Source organism: Spinacia oleracea, chromosome 4, assembly GCF_020520425.1.
Source record: "Spinacia oleracea cultivar Varoflay chromosome 4, BTI_SOV_V1, whole genome shotgun sequence".
Classification (NCBI taxonomy): domain Eukaryota; kingdom Viridiplantae; phylum Streptophyta; class Magnoliopsida; order Caryophyllales; family Amaranthaceae; genus Spinacia; species Spinacia oleracea.
The window spans coordinates 164,496,839-164,517,087 of record NC_079490.1 but is presented as its reverse complement, the minus strand read 5'-3'; the positions used below and the strand labels follow the sequence as shown (position 1 = coordinate 164,517,087).

At 35.3% G+C, this 20,249-nt stretch overlaps 2 protein-coding genes and 1 long non-coding RNA gene across 7 annotated transcripts; 1 reads left to right on the top strand and 2 right to left on the bottom strand.

Moving 5' to 3' along the window:
* Positions 1-645: 645 nt before the first annotated feature.
* On the bottom strand, positions 646-5,320 carry LOC110803086 (glucose-1-phosphate adenylyltransferase large subunit 1). The gene is made up of 15 exons (XM_022008551.2): positions 4,976-5,320; positions 4,127-4,422; positions 3,880-4,002; positions 3,579-3,749; positions 3,369-3,461; positions 3,175-3,258; positions 3,031-3,086; positions 2,827-2,920; positions 2,544-2,729; positions 2,381-2,461; positions 2,172-2,258; positions 1,985-2,089; positions 1,404-1,510; positions 1,211-1,271; positions 646-1,115 (listed from the first exon to the last, which is right to left on the bottom strand). The coding sequence occupies exons 2-15, from the start codon at positions 4,349-4,351 to the stop codon at positions 1,014-1,016; spliced, it is 1,575 nt and encodes a 524-aa protein (XP_021864243.1). The 5' UTR covers positions 4,352-4,422; positions 4,976-5,320; the 3' UTR covers positions 646-1,013.
* Positions 5,321-5,982: 662 nt separating this feature from the next.
* On the top strand, positions 5,983-11,977 carry LOC110803080 (uncharacterized). Of its 5 annotated transcripts, none has more exons than XR_008932130.1 (5): positions 5,983-8,860; positions 8,943-9,070; positions 10,907-11,122; positions 11,208-11,281; positions 11,525-11,977. It is a non-coding gene; the product is annotated as an uncharacterized lncRNA (long non-coding RNA). The 5 variants fall into 5 exon arrangements; XR_008932128.1 differs by having other exon boundaries at positions 5,987-8,860; positions 11,549-11,976; XR_002537385.2 differs by having other exon boundaries at positions 8,943-9,038; positions 11,208-11,977.
* A 623-nt stretch (positions 11,978-12,600) lies between these two features.
* Positions 12,601-18,950, bottom strand: LOC110803072 (pentatricopeptide repeat-containing protein At2g01860-like). Its single transcript, XM_022008539.2, has 3 exons — positions 18,712-18,950; positions 16,017-17,662; positions 12,601-13,065 (listed from the first exon to the last, which is right to left on the bottom strand). Exon 2 carries the CDS (start codon positions 17,560-17,562, stop codon positions 16,027-16,029), a length of 1,536 nt encoding a protein of 511 aa, XP_021864231.1. The 5' UTR covers positions 17,563-17,662; positions 18,712-18,950; the 3' UTR covers positions 12,601-13,065; positions 16,017-16,026.
* Between the last annotated feature and the right edge of the window lie 1,299 nt (positions 18,951-20,249).

The following is a 20,249-nucleotide window of genomic DNA, read 5'->3' as shown; positions in this document are numbered from 1 at the left end:
CCAAATTTTATTTGAAACATTATGTGAACAAGAAGACTAACAAAATCAAGTGTACCATCAAAAACATTTTAAAATTCATTACTCCTTCCGTCCAAAATTATTAGTCACGCTGATTATATAATTTTGAACTACTAATGTGACAAATAAATCCAAACGGAGGGTGTAAAAATTACCAGGGGGCACGTAATTGTCTGAAACAATGAAGAATACTAACCAGGTGAATCTCTAATGCCAGGCAAGGAGGAGATGGAGATGCTGTTAAGGTAGGTTTGAAGGGCCGAGGCGGAGTCTTTCGAATTATTCCCCATCTTTCTCTGTAACTGAGAAAATGATGGTTGCATTGCTGCAGATTTGGATACTGAATAACAAAGCCACATAAATTGTTGTACATATTTTCCTCAGAACTTTCACATCAGTATATCAGCAGAAATTTAATCCCACAAATTCTGCAAAAATTAGCTAAATTTAGTATAACATAGCACTAATTGAATAAATAAACAAACAAACAAACAAACAAATTACTTCATTAAAAAAAACTCCACAATGTCAAGCAAAGAAAAGCCGACCCCAAATCATTTTGGGACTAACGCTTTGTTGTAATGTCAAGCAAAGGAGGAAAAAAAAGAACATGAAGAATTTGTACAATTCCAAAAAGTGTACAACTTTTATTGAAGTATAAACAAAAGTTTGATACAAGATTTCTATACGATTGGTTGACATTTGATCACATTATTATTCTCTACTCCAAGAACTCTCATTGTAGACAGAAAATGTTGCTATTATATGTCTCATTCCTTCTCTTTGTACGCAAACATAGCCAAGCTGATCTTTAGTTTTACATACGACAGTAGAGGATCCCTGGAAACTCATTCTCTATAGCCCGTGTGAGCGGCACTAGCCACCTTTGACATAATAATAATGTCTTCTAAAGCTTCTCAATTCGAATCCCCTTTAAGACGGCTTTATGTAATTATGTTTGTAATGATGTCTGACAGTTGAACTCGGGAAGATGATTATATGACGGTGCCATCTTCTATAGTTGCCTTCTCTACTATGACGGTGATTCCTGATCGAATATAGAATCCTTGCTCTGGTCGATCAGCTTCCACGACACCCTAAATTTGTGGCGAAAAAAGATATAGACAGTTCAGTCTTGTGCTTTACAATGATAGAAACAATAAAAAGAAAACAAATATAAGTGTGTGCTCACATCTTTGTTGGTGATGATCACATTTTTTCCTATCTTGGCATTCTTGTCAATGATACAGTTTCTGCAAAAGGAAAGAATTCACCTTTGAAACACAGATGTTCCAATAAAATTGTTTCTGGATGCAATAGTTATGATTGAGCAACAAAAGTATTTGTTCCGTTTGATCAGTTATCCAATTTGGTAAAATTAATACCTGATTTTTGTGTCCTGTCCGATCCCAATGGGTACCTTACCCTCTGCCAAAAGAGATGCGATCTCAGATTCAGTTTGATAGTAGTCTGCACCCATCATCAAGGTGTCCTAGAAGACCAAAGAAACAGCTATTCAGAGATTGATATATCATATGTGCAGAAACAAAGGACACAAATTCTTATTACAAGCTGTGTACAGGTAAAAGTTATCTATTTTTTCATTTTAATAAAAATTATTTCTTCATAATCACTAGTATGGTATAAAATAATCATTTAATTCTTTAAAATGTTTAGCTATTAGCTTTTTTTAATAATATAAAAGTTAATAAACACTGTCGGCTGCTTCAGTCGTTCAACCAGGAACGCTGTTGCGCTGAGGGAGTGGTTTTGCAAACTCAACAGTTGAAGTATTATAAGTTACCAAAAAATAGGTAAAAGTTACAAAAAAAAAACTGGGTAAAGTTATCTTGGTGTATAATAAATGTAGTACACTTTTTGCGTGCAAGACCTTTTGAAAGGAGGAAAACGAGATTTCTGTTCTACTTGACAAACTGATGATTAAACAGTAACTTCTGTTGTGTACCTTAAGCTCTACACCGGTGTCCAGACGTGACCTCTCTCCCACGATAGAGTGTTCAACTGTACATTCTCGCAGGAAGCATCCATGTGAAATGATAGCATCCTTGATCTGTATAATCCGAATAAGATAATTAAATTTACTAGTTACTGCATTTACTATGGAACAAAAGTTTTATACTTTATTGCAGTACCTTGCATTTGTCCATTTTTGTAGGTGGTAGGAACCGAGGGGATGTGTAGATGGGCGTCTTTGGGTTATAAAATTCAAAGTTTGGCGACTGTTTTTAAAATAAAACAAGATCACTTGTGTTAATCATCGCATTCATCTCAATGTCAACACAGGTATGTTTTTTATATAGATTATGTATCAAATTGTAGGCTAATAAGAAGCTTGAATCACCTCTTTAGCAAGGGCCAAATTAGCATCAAAGAAAGACTTCAGGGTTCCAATATCTTCCCAGTAGTCTCTGAATAGATACGCCTGGTAAAACATTCAAAAAGCACTTCAGATGCTGAAACAGACGAAAGAAAACCCAGAAAGAAATCATCTTTTAGAATTATACCTGAATATTATGATCCTTCACAGCAGAAGGAAGAATTTCAGACCCAAAGTCATTGGATCTTGGGTATGACTGTGTCAGAAGTTTAAGTAGAACATCTGTCTTAAACACATAAACTCCCATGGATGCAATGTACGGGTTACTTGATGCATCTTTTTGAGATAATCCGAGGATTTGGGTGTCCACTTTCTGCAGAAGTTACCGGACATCAAAAGGTTTTAGTGTTCATCCTTTTCAGTTGTATAAACAAAGAAAACATAAGCACATAATAGAATGATTATGTCACCATAGATTCCAAGTCATCCCCCTTGGGTTTTTCACTAAACTGGACAACTCGGCCTCTGCTGTCTATCTTCATCAATCCATAATCCGATGCACGACTGGTATTAGGCGTAAATGAAGCCAAATACAGGCAGGAAACTTAAGTAAATATATGGATAAAGAAAGAAAATCAAACAACAATGATAGAAGTGCCACTGTGCCAGCATACCTCTCACCCACAGGAACACAAGAAACTGTGATATCGGAGTTTCTGTCAATGTGATTCTGCAAGTGATTAAGCGAAGATAAATTAAGATCATTATGTGGTGTTAAAATTACATTGATTCAAATCAAGAAGAATCTTATCCAATACCTGCACAAGATCCATATAATCCATTCTATAGAGCTGATCACCAGACAATATCAGAACATTCTCGATATTCTTATTCCTCGCATCCTGTATATATTACAGACATTCAGCACATACCCTTCTCACACAGTCCAATACTTTTAATTCTATAGATTCCTAAACATAAGTAAAAGAAATAGAAAATCAACTATCTCTACCTCAAACAGCCATATAAATTGTCTAACAGCATCAGCTGTTCCTTGAAACCAGTTCTTTCCGGTTTCTCCTTGTGTTTGTGTAGCTGCCAAAACCTGTTAATCAAATAAGATTTGACAGAATTCTATGTCAATTTTTCTATTCTGATTTGATTAAGGCAATCCAAAGTCACATCTCAAGGCGGACTAAGGTATGTTGCACCAGGAGTTTACCTCCACAAATCCGTCTCCAAAGTTGATACCGTTTCCATGATAAGTGCGGTATATGTGGCGATTTAGTGAAGCAGAATTGAACTGAGTTAATATGAATACTTTGTTTATACCACTGTTGATGCAGTTACTCATTGGAATATCAATAAGCCTGTAGCATCCTCCAACATTAACCTGTATTCATACTTGAATTAATATACCGAAAAATCTGATTCAAAGCTTTATTTGTTGCACATCATTTATGTTCATAATTCATAATTAGTTCATGACTTCCTATCTTGCTTATGAATTCAAATTTACTTACAGCAGGTGTTGCTGTTCTGCTGGTAAGAGGAAATAGTTGAGCTCCTGCACCTCCTCCCAATATAATTGATGCCACATTTTTCGGATCAGCTCGTTGTCTTTCGATAATTGGTGCCTCTCTAATCTGCAATAAAATTAACTTCAAACACTTAACTTTCTTTTCTTTGAAGCTAATCACACACCAATAAGTTTTGCAAAGGCCAGAATCAAACAATTAAATAACTAAATAAGTGTATAGTTGAACTTACAAGGGTTTCAGTGACATTGTTTGATGTCAAAACAGAGAAAGCAACCCCAAGTTCAATCTTTCTGGGTTTTTGATCAATCTTCAAGCTTTTTGACAACTGATTAACCAACACATTGTTGTTCAAACTTCCTTTAATTTTCTCTCCTAAAAAACCACTTTTCCCATCTCTTTTCCCAGTTCTTGTCAAATGGGGTTTTGCTCCAAGTGTTGCACAATAAGAATCCATCCCTAAATAAATTCAAGTTTCTTCTTTTTGAGAGTAGTTGTTATTCAGAACCGACCCACAAAGCAGAAGACCTGAATAAAGATGTTGACAATTGTTAATTTTTTACGAAAATCGTATTCCATTGATTGTATTTATAAGGGTTATAAAATGAATTGTGTTTGGAAAGCTAATATGACAAGGAAAATAATTACATTATAATTTATTATACAAATTCTAAACCCATTAGGAAAATTTAAATTTATAAGATGTTGAATTGTTGATATGAATGTTGAAGAATCCGAAGTAATTAGAGAATCAAATAAAGTAGCAACTCATAAATCAACCAAAGTAAAGCATTAGATCACGAAATTGTACAACTTAATTTATAAAATAAAAGAACCATGTGTTATATTAGTACTAATATATAATCATAATTCATAAATCATAAATCATAAATATACTCCATGTCTCCATTAACAAAGTAAACCCACTCAATCAAGCAACATTATAAACAATGCTCCTAACAACAACCCAAATCACAGAATATCGATTAGTTTAGCTGGTAAAGTCATGTCATACAATACCCAAGACGTGAAATCCAACCCTGATCAATAAAAGAAAGTTTAAGAGGGAAAAAGTTTGTACCTTTCAAATAGGATCACACCCAGAAACCAAAAAAGACGCAAACTTTGATAATACAGCACAGACTAAATAAGCATGAATGGACGTGAAATGATGATCGAAAATATGGGCTTTATTGACATGTGAGCCTTTCTTTGCACGAGAATTCCTTCTTGTGATAAGTGGGAAATTTTTCTTGTATTTTTATATTTCTTGAGAAACTCAATTTATTGACAGGGAAATCTTCATCCTATTTCTATGATTTTGTTTCTCTCTCTTAGAATTTGAACGGTGTTTATGGTTACACTCAAAGAGAAGAGTGAAGAAGTCTTATTTATTTTATTTTTTTACTTTATTGGTTCCTTTGAGTTTGACTCACGAAATTTAAGGTAATGTAAAATGTAAAATGTAAAATGTAAAATTAATTTGCTTTACGTGTAATATAGGGTGCTCAAAATTTCACTCATTAGGCATTAGTAGCCATACACCTGTCCAGTTCATAGACATGCAAACAAATTTAGCGGGGAAATTTTATAATGTTTAGTGTATCCGACGTATTTAGAGCTAGATATACTATATTGAGTTTTTATATTTATGGATAATTTATAAATCAATAGAAGTTTTTATCTTCTCCATTTACAAGAGCATGTGAGGGAGAAAATATAAAGGACTGCACGTCGTGAATCTAATTGGATGCATTATAGATATGTGGTACGTACGTTGAGAGTACTCAAAATATTCGTATGTGTAACTTGTACAAGTATAATTACTCCCTCTGTCCCTTAATACTCGACCTGTTTTGACCGGACACGCTTGTCAATGTACAACTTTGACTATCAATTTCTTTAACTATATATTATAAAAACTTATAAAAATATTAATATTTTGAAAGTATATATTAAGATGAAGCCAACAATATATTATATACTAATATTTGTTTTCATATATTATAAATAAAATAGGGTCAAAGTGAATTATGTAAATAGTGCAAAAAGTCAAAACAGGTCGAGTATTAAGGGACGGAGGGAGTAGTATGTTAATTTTCCTTTGGGTCTTTGGTGCATGAATAATGTGTTGTCTTTTGTTATGAATAAGCACATACTTGTACATTTCATTTATTTTTTTTCCCTTGTCTCATTTATTTGCTATTAATGGCATTAGTTATTTCTTCCTTCAAGCATATACGACACAAACAATATGCTCACCTAGCAAAGTTGTTGGTTCCACCTCAGGTGTTTGATTGTATTTGTGATATTTCCTCTCGTTATAATCACTTATTTTGATTTAGACATTGGAGAAAAAATCACATTTCTTGATAGGCTTTGTATTGGGATTGGTATTTCCACGGTAAGATTGGGTGATGGCAAGAATTGACAATGATCCAACTATTATAAAGGGTTATTTACAAGAAATAAATTGCAGTAAATCCTTAATTATAAGGGGTAGGGACAATTTCTGACGAATAGGATACGCCCCTATTTTTTTTATATATAGATAAGAAAAAAAACTTAAGAGCTCATACGCACGAGGGTAACTCCTAAGTAGTCATCGTTTACAATAGACTCTAACTGCGGACTAACACAAGTGTCGATACATAGGCTGGGCAAGAAGATGTCCTACATTTGATATCCAATATGCCGCTCTATTTGCTTCTTTAAACATGCTGAATACGAACGCTATGGAAGTGCTGAAAAAGTAATATTATATCCTTAATAATATTTTGTAGCTTCTATAATGTTTTCCAAACATTTTTAAATGTATTTATGACAAGGATACGCCCCTATTATAAAGCTATAAACTTCTACAGTTTTAAACTACACTCTCTTAGTATTGTATTGATAATAAATTTCTTGATTTTAGGTTATTTTGGTGGCTTAATTATTCTTAGGGTTACAGGGTTACATACTTACATGATGTTATATCTCTAGCCCTTTACTGCCATGTGAAACAAACTATTACACGTACACCTAAAGTAATTTTACTTATAAAAAAACAATAATAGTTCATCCGGTTTTGTATTTGCACAATTTGAGTTAGTTTGTGCAGTTAGGATATGATAATTGAAAGAAGTACCCTGAGATTGGGACAAAATTTAGATAAATTATAAATATCAAAATTATCCAAATGATAACAAACAAATAAATTGAGGAAAACGGATTAGGTAACATTAGTAAATGTGAAATTTATTAAGGGTAAAGTGGTTATTTAACATGTGAACACAATAAAAAGAAATGGTCAACTAAAGATGCAATTTTCATAAAAGAAAAATAGTGTAAGTTAAAAAACGGAGAAAGTAAGATTATTTTACTGAAATTAAGTTAATTTTCGACTTAGTTTTGACATTATTTAATAGTTTAAATTACATTATCAACATAACTAAGCTTTTTATTTCGGAAGGAAAATGCAACATTTACATAGAACAACACTAGGAAACAATTAAGCAATATCCGAATTGCCCGTTTGAGGTCGCTGCAATATGTTCAGAGGTGTATAGGATAGCTTTAGATATGGAAAATGTAATAGTTAGGAAGAGCCCTAGGGATAATATCAGAAGAGCCCATGACTTAGCGGTGGAAGCCAGAAAGAATGGGCCGTAGGAGTTTCTTGTTGTTTTGGTCTTTTCTTTGTTTTTCTTTGCTTGTTTGTATCTACTGTCAAAAAAAAAAAAAAAAACTAGGAAACAAGGTATTGAGTCAAATGAAAAGATAAGAAGCATCAATTATACATTATCTTTGTATGATTTAACATTTCCACAATTACAAAACGGAGGTCATCGCAAGGCTACAAAGTACAAAGGTTAGAATTTGACGGTGGTCGATGAGTGCCAATAATTTTCTGCAAGTATCTTCCTAACCGCACACGTGTAACAAATTTTACGGTTGACAAGTTTCTTTCCCAAAAAAGAATCCGCTTTGAGCCGTTTATTTCCACTGGGCCGGACATGTCACAAAGGTGGGCCCAATAAGGATTATAGCCCATTGGTTAGGGCTGGCGTACATATGACTACGTTTAGTGGAAGTCCAATCCTAACACATATAAAGGCTTGAACTCTCATTACTATTCATTTTATCGAATTTTTAAGTTTTCTGTGACATTTGAATTCTAGAATTTGTAACCTGAACTTTTAAATTTGGATTATAGTTTTAATTTTGATTAATTCAGATCATGATATGCTATAAAATCCCGACCTTTCTATAGTAAGATGCTTTGTAATATGGGATCAATAAGGTAGGTTAGGTTATTCTAGAGGAATTATAGGTGTGGTATGCAATATTTGCGTGTTTGGCGAGCTTACATATCATTCCAGTAAGAAAGTAATGCAATTCTTGGTGTTTAGGAAGTTATGTAATGCCATAGAAAGAGTTAAGCAATTTTAAATTTTCAAAGTAGAAATGCAATAGTACAGGAACTTGAATTCAAAGTTGATACTGCAGAAAACAAACGGACAATCTGAACAAGTTTGTATAGCTTGCAGCAGGTAGATCAAACACACAATGTAAATTAAAATCAATACGTAAATTCTGAAGTTACAACGATAGAAGAAACTGATTTCATGATTGCAAGAAAATGAGTTTCAAGAAATACAATACAATTTGACATTTAGAAACCGATAAAACTACAATTTACTAGGCACCTCCACCTCATTATGGTCGTGTGGTAGGTCTGGGGTGTTTGCAAATTGCAATGGCCAATGGGAGAGAAACCTACTGCTGGAAAGACTTGTTGTCTAAAGAAACTAGCATCTGTTGCACCACGGATGATATCCGGGTTTTCAAGTTTCTCACCAGCATTCTATTCTGAAGAGCTTCTTCTAAGAGAAACCACCATGGATTCGAACTATCAGCAATGAAACTCAATTTGTAGTCAGGGTTTGATTTTGATTTTGATTTTCCGATTTCGTTCCATGAGGTAATTTTTTCTTTTTTAATTTGGAATAATTAAAAAATTAGAACTGAGTTAATTTCTGATTGTTTTTGTTGAATTGTTGCAGTGAGAGAATATCAGAGAGGAGATGAGGTATCGGTATCGGTATCGTGGTGGTATCCAGATGGTGGTATCCAGATGGTGATAAGACTGTTCGAAGCGGGTATAGTCCGGCAACTTGTGCTTATGCATTTGGTAATTATACGGTTCTATTTTCAGGTTTTGATTGTTATTAGATTGTTTATAATGTAGTTGATGACTTGTGAATTAAATGTTGTTCATTTTGATTTTGAATTTGAATATTGTGATCGTCGCAATCGGTTGATGTTGTGATTATATTGGTAATGGCAGCGTATGGATTCCTTATAAAGTCATCTTATCCCTTTTAATTTTAGGATGCTTGTGATATAGGCTGGGCTTCCTGCCCTCACTTCCAGAAAGTCTATTACTTTAACTGTTTTCTATCTTGGAGGAAGTCTCATTTCTTGCTAATCCAAGCAGCAAGCAGACTATAGTATCCCAATCTTTTGTATTATTTGAACTGTTTTCTATCTTGGAGGAAGTCTCATGTGCTACTAATCCAAGAAGCAAGCAGACTATAGTATCCCTATCTTCTGTAGGCTGTAGCAGTTGAGGATATATTTTAGGGAGAGTATCTAAGAGTTGGCTTAGTTGTCCAAAGCACCAAATCACTTCATGAATTTGATGTTAGCATTGCTCAAAGTTTTCTCAAACGAAATGATAGGAGGCTGCCTTTGATGTAACAAAAATCCTTGTCTTCATTGATCAAACAAGTACATCTGTCTGAAATATAATTTTGCTTGAGAAGTCTAGGCAATAATCTTGTCTCATTTTTTTTAACTTTCAAGAGCTCAACGGCTAGCAAGATGTACTGATAAAGCCTCTTTGCAGCTCTAAACGTTATTCAGTTTGGGTAACTGTTAAGTGTTGGATAGGGAACGTAACGTTTCTCTTTTTCGTACAGTAACAATCAATTGAGAGATCATTTTCTCTCCCCTGCCTTGCTTTTTCTCTCGGCTCTTCTATTCTTTCTCTAGACTCTTCTAATTCCTTACAACTTCACCATTCCTTTCCTGGCTAATTGTTCTCCCTGGTTTTGCGGTTACTTTCTCTCCTCTTTTTTTTTCTTTGTTTATCCATAATCCTGCATTATTGTTTAGCTCAAGAAATTGATGAGATTATAATGATGAGTTGAAATATTGTTGATTAATTTAAGTAGAAGCTTGATTTCTACATTTCCTTGTTCTCGATTTTTCTGCTTACATAGAAATTAAGGAAGTCAAAGATGGTTTCGTCTCTGGGTTGCTGTGAATTTGAGTTTATTAAAGAATGATTGTTTATATTTTTTCCGATCTTGTGGTGTGTGTGGGTTAATTTTGTTTATGATGCATAACATATTTGCTTAATTTGGGTTCAAAACTTTGATTGTGATGTTGGAGATGTGGAAATGATGATTGTGTGATAATGTGTGAGTGTGTGACTTAGCCTAGCCACATTGATCACAATAGATGCTCTTATTCTCTCTTTTTCGGGTTGGTATAGGTATGTTTTCCTACAGACCACCGTTAGAGCTTTGTTTAGACATATACCTAATATAGAGCTTGTATGACTTTCGTTTGTTGTTTGGTTTTAGACCATTCTAAGAGTTCGTCAGATAGATCATATACTACTTAAGTTTTCATCACTTACTGAAAAAACATACAGTATGATCTCTGAGGTGTAAAACACAAAACTCTTACTGATGGGGATTACAGGGGAGTGTTCCTCGTGGATAGCTGACACGATACTACTATTTGTATGCAACTAAAAGTTATTTTTTAGGATGCGATTATTAGAGAAATAGCGAACTAGCAGTGATATATAATTGTAAATTTGTAATTATCACGCCCATTTTCTGTCTGATATATATCTTTTGCATTTCCTCCGCCTCTAAGTAACATATTTGAAGATGCTTTCTTTGTGATTTGTGAAGTCCCTTCTGATCCTTTTTCTTTGTTGGTACAATGTAAGGTTCATCGAGAAATAGCAAGAAGACATACCTGCTGAAGGAGTGAAAGGAAAGTTGCAAGCACTCTGTGGTATCTACGCGCGTTTGATCCTGGGGAAGCATCTTGGTGATTTCCCGTCCACTGCCTGCATCAAACCTAAGTAGGTTTTGGCTGGGTTCTTCAGATGTAAGCTTTTGACTGTGTTCTTGAGATGTAAGCTTTTGATTGTTCTTGAGATGTAAGCTTCTTCTAAATAAGTTGATAAATTTGTTTACTACAACAAGGAGTATCTTGTAACCTCATTCGCTGTTATGAATCTGTAGGTATGCCTATGTTGTGGCGTCTGCCTTGCATGGTGTAAAGAACATCGATCTTGTAAAAGGATTTCATGATTCAGGTTTAGTTAATCGATTCAACCTTTTTTTCAACTATCCTGATGTTGATAACTTTTATCTAAAGCTTGACTATATTTCCCCCATGTTTTTCTCACTTACACACTAATTGCTTTGAGAAATAATAGTACGTGTTAGGGTGTTACTGTAAGTTCATATAATATCTCAATGAAGGCCCGAAGCTTGAGTTTTATGTTATATGTTAAAATGCTACTCACCAGTCTGCATTATGTCACTGACAAGGGCAGTTGGGTATTCAACCAAACTTTCAGTGAATCTGAAGCCCCTGCACCAACCCAAGAACCAAGGCAAGCTCTTACACCATTGCAAGAACCTAAGAAAACAGCAAAGAAAGCAATAACACCTAAGCAAACAACATCGAAGAAATGTGCCAAGACTGCACCTTCATCTAAGAAAGGTCCCGTTCCAAAAAAGGGAAAGAAGACCAGTTCAATTTCTGCTCTAGTTCCACAGTCACGGCAAATTCAGTCTTCACAAGCATCCACTTCTGTGGCAATGTCGTCTCATGTTACAGATTCAGGAAGTTAGATGCTAGTTTTAGGGTGCTTTTAGATGTTTGATTTTGGTTATAAACAACTACATCAGTTTATGTAACGCAAATAGCCTTTGGACTATGTTTTTTGTGATCAATGGAAAGTGTTTTCCTTTTGACTAAAATTCCTGCTTCTGTTGCTGCAATAACATGTTTAAATTGGATGTTTGGTTCATTTTTTTTTTTGAAAAGTAACATACCTGATGCAGACTAATCAGAGCTTTATGATTTGTGCTGCTGGTTTCTTGTCGGTTGAACTGTTGGTGATGGTTGATTGGTTGGTTGTTGTTAGCTGCGGTGGCATTTTGTGTTTGGCTAAGGAAACTTGATTGGCAGTAGATGAGTTCAGAAGAAGCTACGAAAAACAGATGAGTTCTGAAGCAGTTACGGAGATCCTCCTGGCTTGATCAAGTCGGTTTAGTGTGGGAGAACAACCTGCAAAGAAGAAGAAAAACAGGACATAATCTGCAGTCTATTTTTTATGCTTACACGCTCTTGCCCCTGTTCTGGAACAACACGAGACGAGAAGTCTGGTTCATTTCTTTCCAAAAATGAAGTCAACTTTGGTTCATCTCATTCCAAAATTGAAGTCTTACATCGCAAATCAAAGTTTTACATCGCAAATTGAGGTCCTTCATTTTTTATGCTTACACGCTCTTGCCCCTGTTCTGGAACAACACGAGACGAGAAGTCTGGTTCATTTCTTTCCAAAAATGAAGTCAACTTTGGTTCATCTCATTCCCAAAATAAAGTCAACTTTGGTTCATCTCATTCCAAAATCAAATTTTCATTCCAAAATTGAAGTCTTACATCGCAAATCAAAGTTTTACATTGTAATTTTGAGGTCCTACTTTGCAAATTACACCTTCAAGAATCTACATCACTAAACATTAACCTAACCTAATATACTACAATAAACAATAACACAAGCACCAATAACTCCATTGCCCTTGTACTTCCAGTTCGACAACTACGTCCTAGACGATCTGTCGATAGCTTCTATTCTGACCTCTCAGAGTCTCAGAATTATCAACTGAACAAACATTAGACAAACATATCAATCACATCTTCAACATTTCTTGCTCTCTCTCGAATCTCAGAATCTCAGTAAGCTTTCTATCCGTGTGGCCATTTTGCGAATTAGCTACTGTGTCCTTCACCTCAGAGAATGTTGGAGGCTTATCTCTGAGCCAAGATTCATCCTTTGAGCAGTGGAGTAGACTCCAAATACATCTCCTGATGGCATTTAACAAACATTTTAGACAGAAATCAAACAAAATTGAATACAAAATAACAAGGTTGTAGTGAAAGCAGTTACTTCTTCAGTCTCAAATACATTGTCCTGTGAAACTATGTAGAAATATTAATGACTGAATGTATCAAGTGAGATTTAGCTAATAGTATACTAATATGCATTAATTAAAGCAAAAGGACAATATCAAGTGGGATTTAGCTAATAATATACTAATATGCCTTAATTAAAGCAAAAGGACAATAAACTAGGACATAATAACATGTAAAACATCATATTATCTTGGAGACAAGGAGTTCTACAGTTTTATATTATGAGAGTATTATAATTTGATATTACAGTGACTATTGGTGAGATAGAAACTTTGTCTTGGTTTAAAACTCAAAATGTCAGGGTATGGAAACTGTCATTCGTGGAAATAGTGCATTAGTGTGTAGAATTCTTTGTTCAAGAGTGGCGATGATAGCATATCAATATGTCATTGGCATTTTCAGAAATTTAGTCGAATTCAATTCTTGCCCACCAGAACCCAAGAAAAACACGATCAACTCAATTAACTTTTGCATTCATCAATCAAGCTGTTGTAATTAGCAGACTATAATACCTTCAAATGGTTTACCCAGCAAAGTAAATAGCTTCCCCTATCAAATCACATCCCAATTATATCTGCTCTATAGGAGTACTCATCCATTCTGTGAGCTAGCTATAAAGCAATCGTGAATTAATTGTGGTTAAATCATAAACATTCTCTCATCAAATCTATACAACTGTAAACCAACTGACAATTTTATGAATCTCTTTCTCTTCCAAAAACAACCATGGGAAGATAATAATCAGTGAGGTGGATATTAGTCTTCAACATTATGCTGAATTACGAATTACAGTACTCTTAGATATAACCAATCTATAATTAGTTAACAATTGCAAATTTTATTTTCGCAATTACAAAACCTAATTTAAAAAAACAACCACAAACCACCAAATTACTTACAAAAGAGTAAATTTAAGCAATTATGTACCTTGATTATGTGTGAATTGTAGTTCAGAGGTAGAATGACTTTGCATTTTCTTGATAAAATTGAAGCCAAGCAAGTTCAATGGAGGGGAAAATAGGGGCGCAGTGAAGACAGAGGTGAGAGAAAGAAACTGGAGTGAAATTAAGGGAAATTAAAAAAACGATTTATTTTTTCAAGGTCACGTGCAAGTCACGTGCAAAGTCAACGTCGGAAAAAATAGTCAATTATCGGAATCCGGTTAAAGGTGGTCTCTCGCAAAAATATTTATGTATCGGGTTTCTTCTCGCAAAATATTTTTTAAAAGGTGGTTTCTCGCAAAATCTGTAATTTTATGCTATGTTATAATGTAGATGTATCAAATTTATACTTCATTGACCACTATATTAACACATATTACTTTATAATGATATTATAAATAAAAGTTGACGATGCTTTTAATTTCACCCGTTAATCACCCGATCCACCCGATTCATCCGCGGATGATGGATGGGTCGGATGTGGATGGGGTTAAATCAGGTGATGGATGGGTTGGATGATGGATGAAAATTTGACGGCTGGAGGCGGATGAAGCTACACCCGATCCACCTCCGATCCATTGCCACCCCTAGGCACTATAGACAGGTGGTGAGGCAGCAACATGGGTCATTGGAGCGCCCCTGGGCACTGACAGCACGAGGAGCACCTTCCTCCCGTCCAACTATAGAGGATTGTTTTGGATTAGCCAGAAATTACTAATGAAGACCACTTGACAGTAACTGCATAAAGGGGTTGTTTGGTGGGTAAATGAACATGGATTGGGTTGAAACTTGAGGGTCTCACATATTCTGTCCCAATAAAGACAATGGTCGGGCCATAATTGGTTTTTGAGACCCGCAAAGTCAAGATGGTGCAGCCAGCTTTTCGAGATGTCTCCGGAAGGCTCTAGAGTGCTTTTAGGCAATCTAAGGTGGATTTCTCTAGAGTTTTATAGCATGGAAAAGCCTATAACAAGTGGGAACTCTCTAGAAGTTTAGAGAACACTCTTTAGAAGAGGTTATGGATTGTTCTAGAGATAGAAGTCTCTAGGACTTTAGGAGCCTATAAATAGGCCAACGCATACATTTGTACATATCATCAAATACTTGTACAATTTTCTCAAGCAATAATACAAAACATTCTTAAAAGCCATGCACACTTAACTTTGACTAATTATTCCGACTAGTTAGTACGACGGGAGTGTGAGGATAATAGCTAGGAATTATGTTAGATGGGGACACCTCTCTTCTAAAGGAGCATGTGTGTCGTGTGCCTTATGTATTTGGTATTGTCAATATTTTTCCAAACATAATGAATTAGGTCTTGGCTAGTAATTAAAATGCCGAATTCGCGTGGCTATTGGATAGGTATAGAGGTTTATGACTTACAAGTAAATAAAATTATAGTCACTTAATGTTTTATTGAACAATGAACACCCAGGTAGGAAAGGCCGTCAGAAAGAATTTAAGGAACATTAGATGAAATATTATGTTCGATCAAGAGTGCAGAGAAAAAGCAGCATACTCCATTTTATATCTACTACTAGATGAGGGAAAAGAAGTTGCATGTGTTTATAACCAAAAACAAAAGCAATAAACTAAATTGAACATATTCATTAGGAGGTCTCGACAATCAACTTTTAAGTTTTAAATCCAAATAAGCATCACAATTGTCGAGCCATGACTCATTTTGAAGTGGCGTGAGATCATTCAATAGTAGTTGACTGCTACGTGACTTAAATAAACACAACATCAAAAGGTCAGAAGGAGAGTCATTAGTTCTGGAGATGTAAAACTAAAGAAAGGCATACAAGAAACAGTAGACATCCCAGCTATATCATTTTGTAGCAACTGTTAGCAATAAAGTCAAAAATTTACCGCGGAAATATCACAACAATTACACACCTGACAAGTTTTATCTCTCCCGTTGCAGCAAATAGGACTTCAAGTTAGCATCCAATTTGTATCCTGCCAACTCTACCTCCTTGCACACTTCCTTGCACTTAGCCAACCTTTCAGAAAGCAGATATATACTGATCATGTCCCTGTAAATATCATATGTTGGAGAAAAACCTGCCTCCTTAATCTTTGAAAAATATCGCACTGCCCTCGGGAGGTCATTGAGAGCAACAAATAGCTTAATCACCACCCTATATGCTGGCATGTCTAGGACATAATTTAAGCGTTCCATTTCCCAAACCAAAGCCAACGCCTCCCTATACTTGTTATCCGATAAGCGACTATAAATCACAGTAGTATACATAACAACACTTGGCTGATTTCTATTCTGTTGAAACCAGTCAAACAAGGACTCCACGAAATCAAAGTTCCCAAGCCTAACACAAACTTTCATTATGGCAGTGCAATCCTGCAAGCTTACGTTCAGACTGTCTCGCTCCCCAAGCTCTTCCAGTAAGGGTAAAACAAATTCCTCTTTATCAGGATTTTTCCCCAACTCTAATAATAACTTGACATAGATGCTGGAGTCCAACAACCGTTTACCACGCCTAGCTGCAGATAGAAACTTCAACGCTAGATTCAAGCTTCCTCCTTTAATAAAACCCCTAGCAATTGCCTCTAGAACACCCCGACTAGACAAATTAACGAACTTCTCCAGGTCGAAGGGTAATTTTAAGTCATGGGTCCTAGCCAAAATTTCCACAGTAGTTGCCAGAATGCGATCATCCGGGAAAAGGTGGGTTTGTTTCTGCGCCCAACAGAATGTCAACAATGCTCTATCAGGAAGACCCATGTGACCCAGTTCCTTGATGGTCAAAGACAAGGACCCCTTGCGTAGATATCTACCCCATTTGTTGAGTACAAGTGATACATTTTCCTCTGCAGGAAGGCTTCTAATTTCTCTAGCCAACTTGAGTAAGAAAACTGGGTCCTTGTAGATTTGCTTGGTTAGTGATAATCTTGAGAGTGCTGCAGGTGAAGAAATTCTAACATGCTTCTTTGTCGTCGGGAGTTTTAATGGTCGAATCTGATGTGGAAGAGGAAGTGGAAGTGGCCTTTCCCTATTCAACTTCCCAGGTTTTTGATGTATTCTTCCTTGAAATAGAGATGATATTGCCTCGATTTCATCAGCTTCCCAAACATCATGCCCATCTTCAGCTTCGGTTTCATCATCACTGAAATCAACTCTTGTAACTTGATCATCAGAACTCCAGTCAATTTGCACATCCATTTCAGAGTGGTCTTTGACCTCGTTCCTTGGTTTTATGAATGTATCAACCCCAAAATCAGGAGGAAGCTTCGTGCGGCGTGGATAGCGTAGATATTTAGGAGGTTTTCTGAGGTGAACCGCTGAATTACAATTCACCTTAACAACCCTGGACAAGTTGACATGCTTTTTGTCCACAATTAAGTTATGATATACACCTTGTGTGAAAAATAGCATGCCGAGTAGGGGATGATGTAATTTAGACCTCAGAAAAGTCGAATCCATATTGTCACACTAAAACACATCAACCTATCACAATTAGCTGTGCACCTAGAGTGATGGTTCTCATACAATACTACCCTTTCTGAGGCAAATTTGATTCAACCTGCAAAAGAAACCATAAAATGAGTGGCATAAGCCGCATAACCCTATGAAATCCAAGATAAATATGGAAACTAGTATGAAACAATTAACCACCTATAGAACCCAATAATAGAACCTTACAAATAAGGGAACCTATATGAAATAACAGTCAAACCTGTTGAATACGTACAACCTACATTGTATGAAGTATCAGAAGAAATACAACAGACTAATATGAGACAAAAAGGCAGAAACTGTCAAACATCTCGCAAGTCACAACAATATTGAATATTGAGATAATTACAACAATTCAAGCCAAACAGCGGTTGCCGCATCCATCGGGACAATTAGCCAATTAATTAAGGTTGTAAGTTGTATGCAACATCAACTAAGGTTTCACCTCAGGTGAATATTGATTCAGATAAGAGTCTACTACTCTGCATTCTGCAGATATGACCATCTCCCCTTCCCCAACATATTTTGGTACCTTAGGTAGACCTCTTACTTGTCATACTCCTACAATCCGGTCTTACCACCTCCACACTCCTACATACTTCTACAAATACCAATTGAGGTTGGCATGAGTGGTTAAGGGTCTCTTGCTCCTTAACCAAGGTCTCGGGTTTGAGACTTGGGAATGGAAAAAATCTCAACCGGGAGGGATGCTGCCCATTGGCGTACCCATGCAAACTCCCACGGGAGATTACCTCGCCAAAGGCGGTGGGAACTCCTCGTAGTAGAACCAAAAAAAAACATACTTCTATAAATGATATGTAATGGCTTTCTCAGAACTTTCTCTTCCTCAAGCAATATGAATAATGAACTTTTCATAACCTTACAACAGACACTGCTCGTCTTGTTCGATACAAAATTACAAAGGGCAAAAGCATAAATGTTTGTCACCCATTAATCACTGCTAAAATCACATTTTCCTTTTCAAAAATAATTCATGATATAATCAATTACACTAATAAAAACCAATTGGACCACATGCATAATTGAAATAGACCCTAATCACCCAGAAACCGATAAACTACGAAGCACGGAAACGCCAAAATAATCACGACTTACCGTTTCCGAAACGTCCTGGAACGGGGAAACCGGGAAACGCGCGCCGAAACCGTTTCAGAAAAATAGAGACGTGTTTGAAACTGAATTCATCCCGGAAACGAATGGGAAACGAGATTTCAATCTAATATTCACGTTTCCCAAGCAAACTTGCCGATTGTATGAAAAATTTTCCGTCAGAAAACTGAAATTAGGTTGAAGAAGATAGGTTGAAGAAAATCTCAGTTACTCTGTATTTTACACTTGCATAGCCTATATTCGAAACCGTGCTACAAATTTGGGCCTGGCCCAAGTAGACAAATGGAAATTAAATCATTAAGGGTGTATTTGGTTTATCATATTTTGAAATCACCTTTGAAATTATCTAACCCCATATTTGATGTTTGGTTTACTATTTTTATATGAGTAAATTTAAAATTCGGGGACCCACCTTCAAAACCTCTATGGTATCGAGTTCTCATACTCAAGGGCGAGGTGGGTATATGGAATTATATTAACTGAAAATAAAATCGACAGTGCAAACTCGATCAAACAAACACCATGACAGCCTAACTAATGTTACTCCACCACCGCCGCAGCCCAAGCTACCCAAAAATCAATATCATAAAAATTATACTACAAAGTTACTACCCTGACGATTCGTCATCAAATCGCCAATGCTACCTAACGCCACCTTCAACACCCCGTAAGAACCCAAAATGACGAAATTAGAATACTGAAAAATAATTTAACTAAACATATCTTTGAATAAAATACCTAGATATATTGTTAATCGTCGAAATTTTGGACGTTGAAGTCTAGATTTGTAGCTTCAATTGTAAAAAAAACAACCACCAAAAATCAAATTTCGTCTAGTGACAGAAGAATGTGATGGTTAAAGTTGAAGCAAAGCGAGCGATTGTGGTGGAGATGGTGCCATATATCAAAATATAATGTCTGCCTTTTATATTTTATTGAATTTTAGTTTTTTTTTCCTTACATCTTTAAGTAGAAGGAGGAGGGGAAGGTGTAAAAAACTAAAAGATGAGAATAAGGAGTATGATAGTATATTATCGGTAGGATTAAATTCTAAATTTATTTTACCAAACAGGTTGAATAAGTTATGATTTTCTATGTATCGTTGATTATAAACCCATGGGTTTAATACTCAAACATATACCTTATACATGTGGTCGAACCAAACGGGGTCTAACTGAATAGTCAACAAAATATGGATATGACTGTATGCATTAAAAGTATCATAAATGCCACTAATTAGAACATTGTATACAAAACTTTGACGTTAAATCTGTGTTTACAATGACAATGGATTTTTATTTATTTTATCTCTTCTCATTACTTTACATCTTAATAACATTTTAAAAATTATTCATTAATAATTAATCATATGTAAATCAACAATTTTTTTATTATCTAATTAAATATATATTTTTTAATCAATCAATAACTTCAATAACTATATACTAAAATACACATCATGATTGACACATGTCATCTCTCGATGTGTCTTTGACTCTTATTTTTTAATTTAATTTAATTTT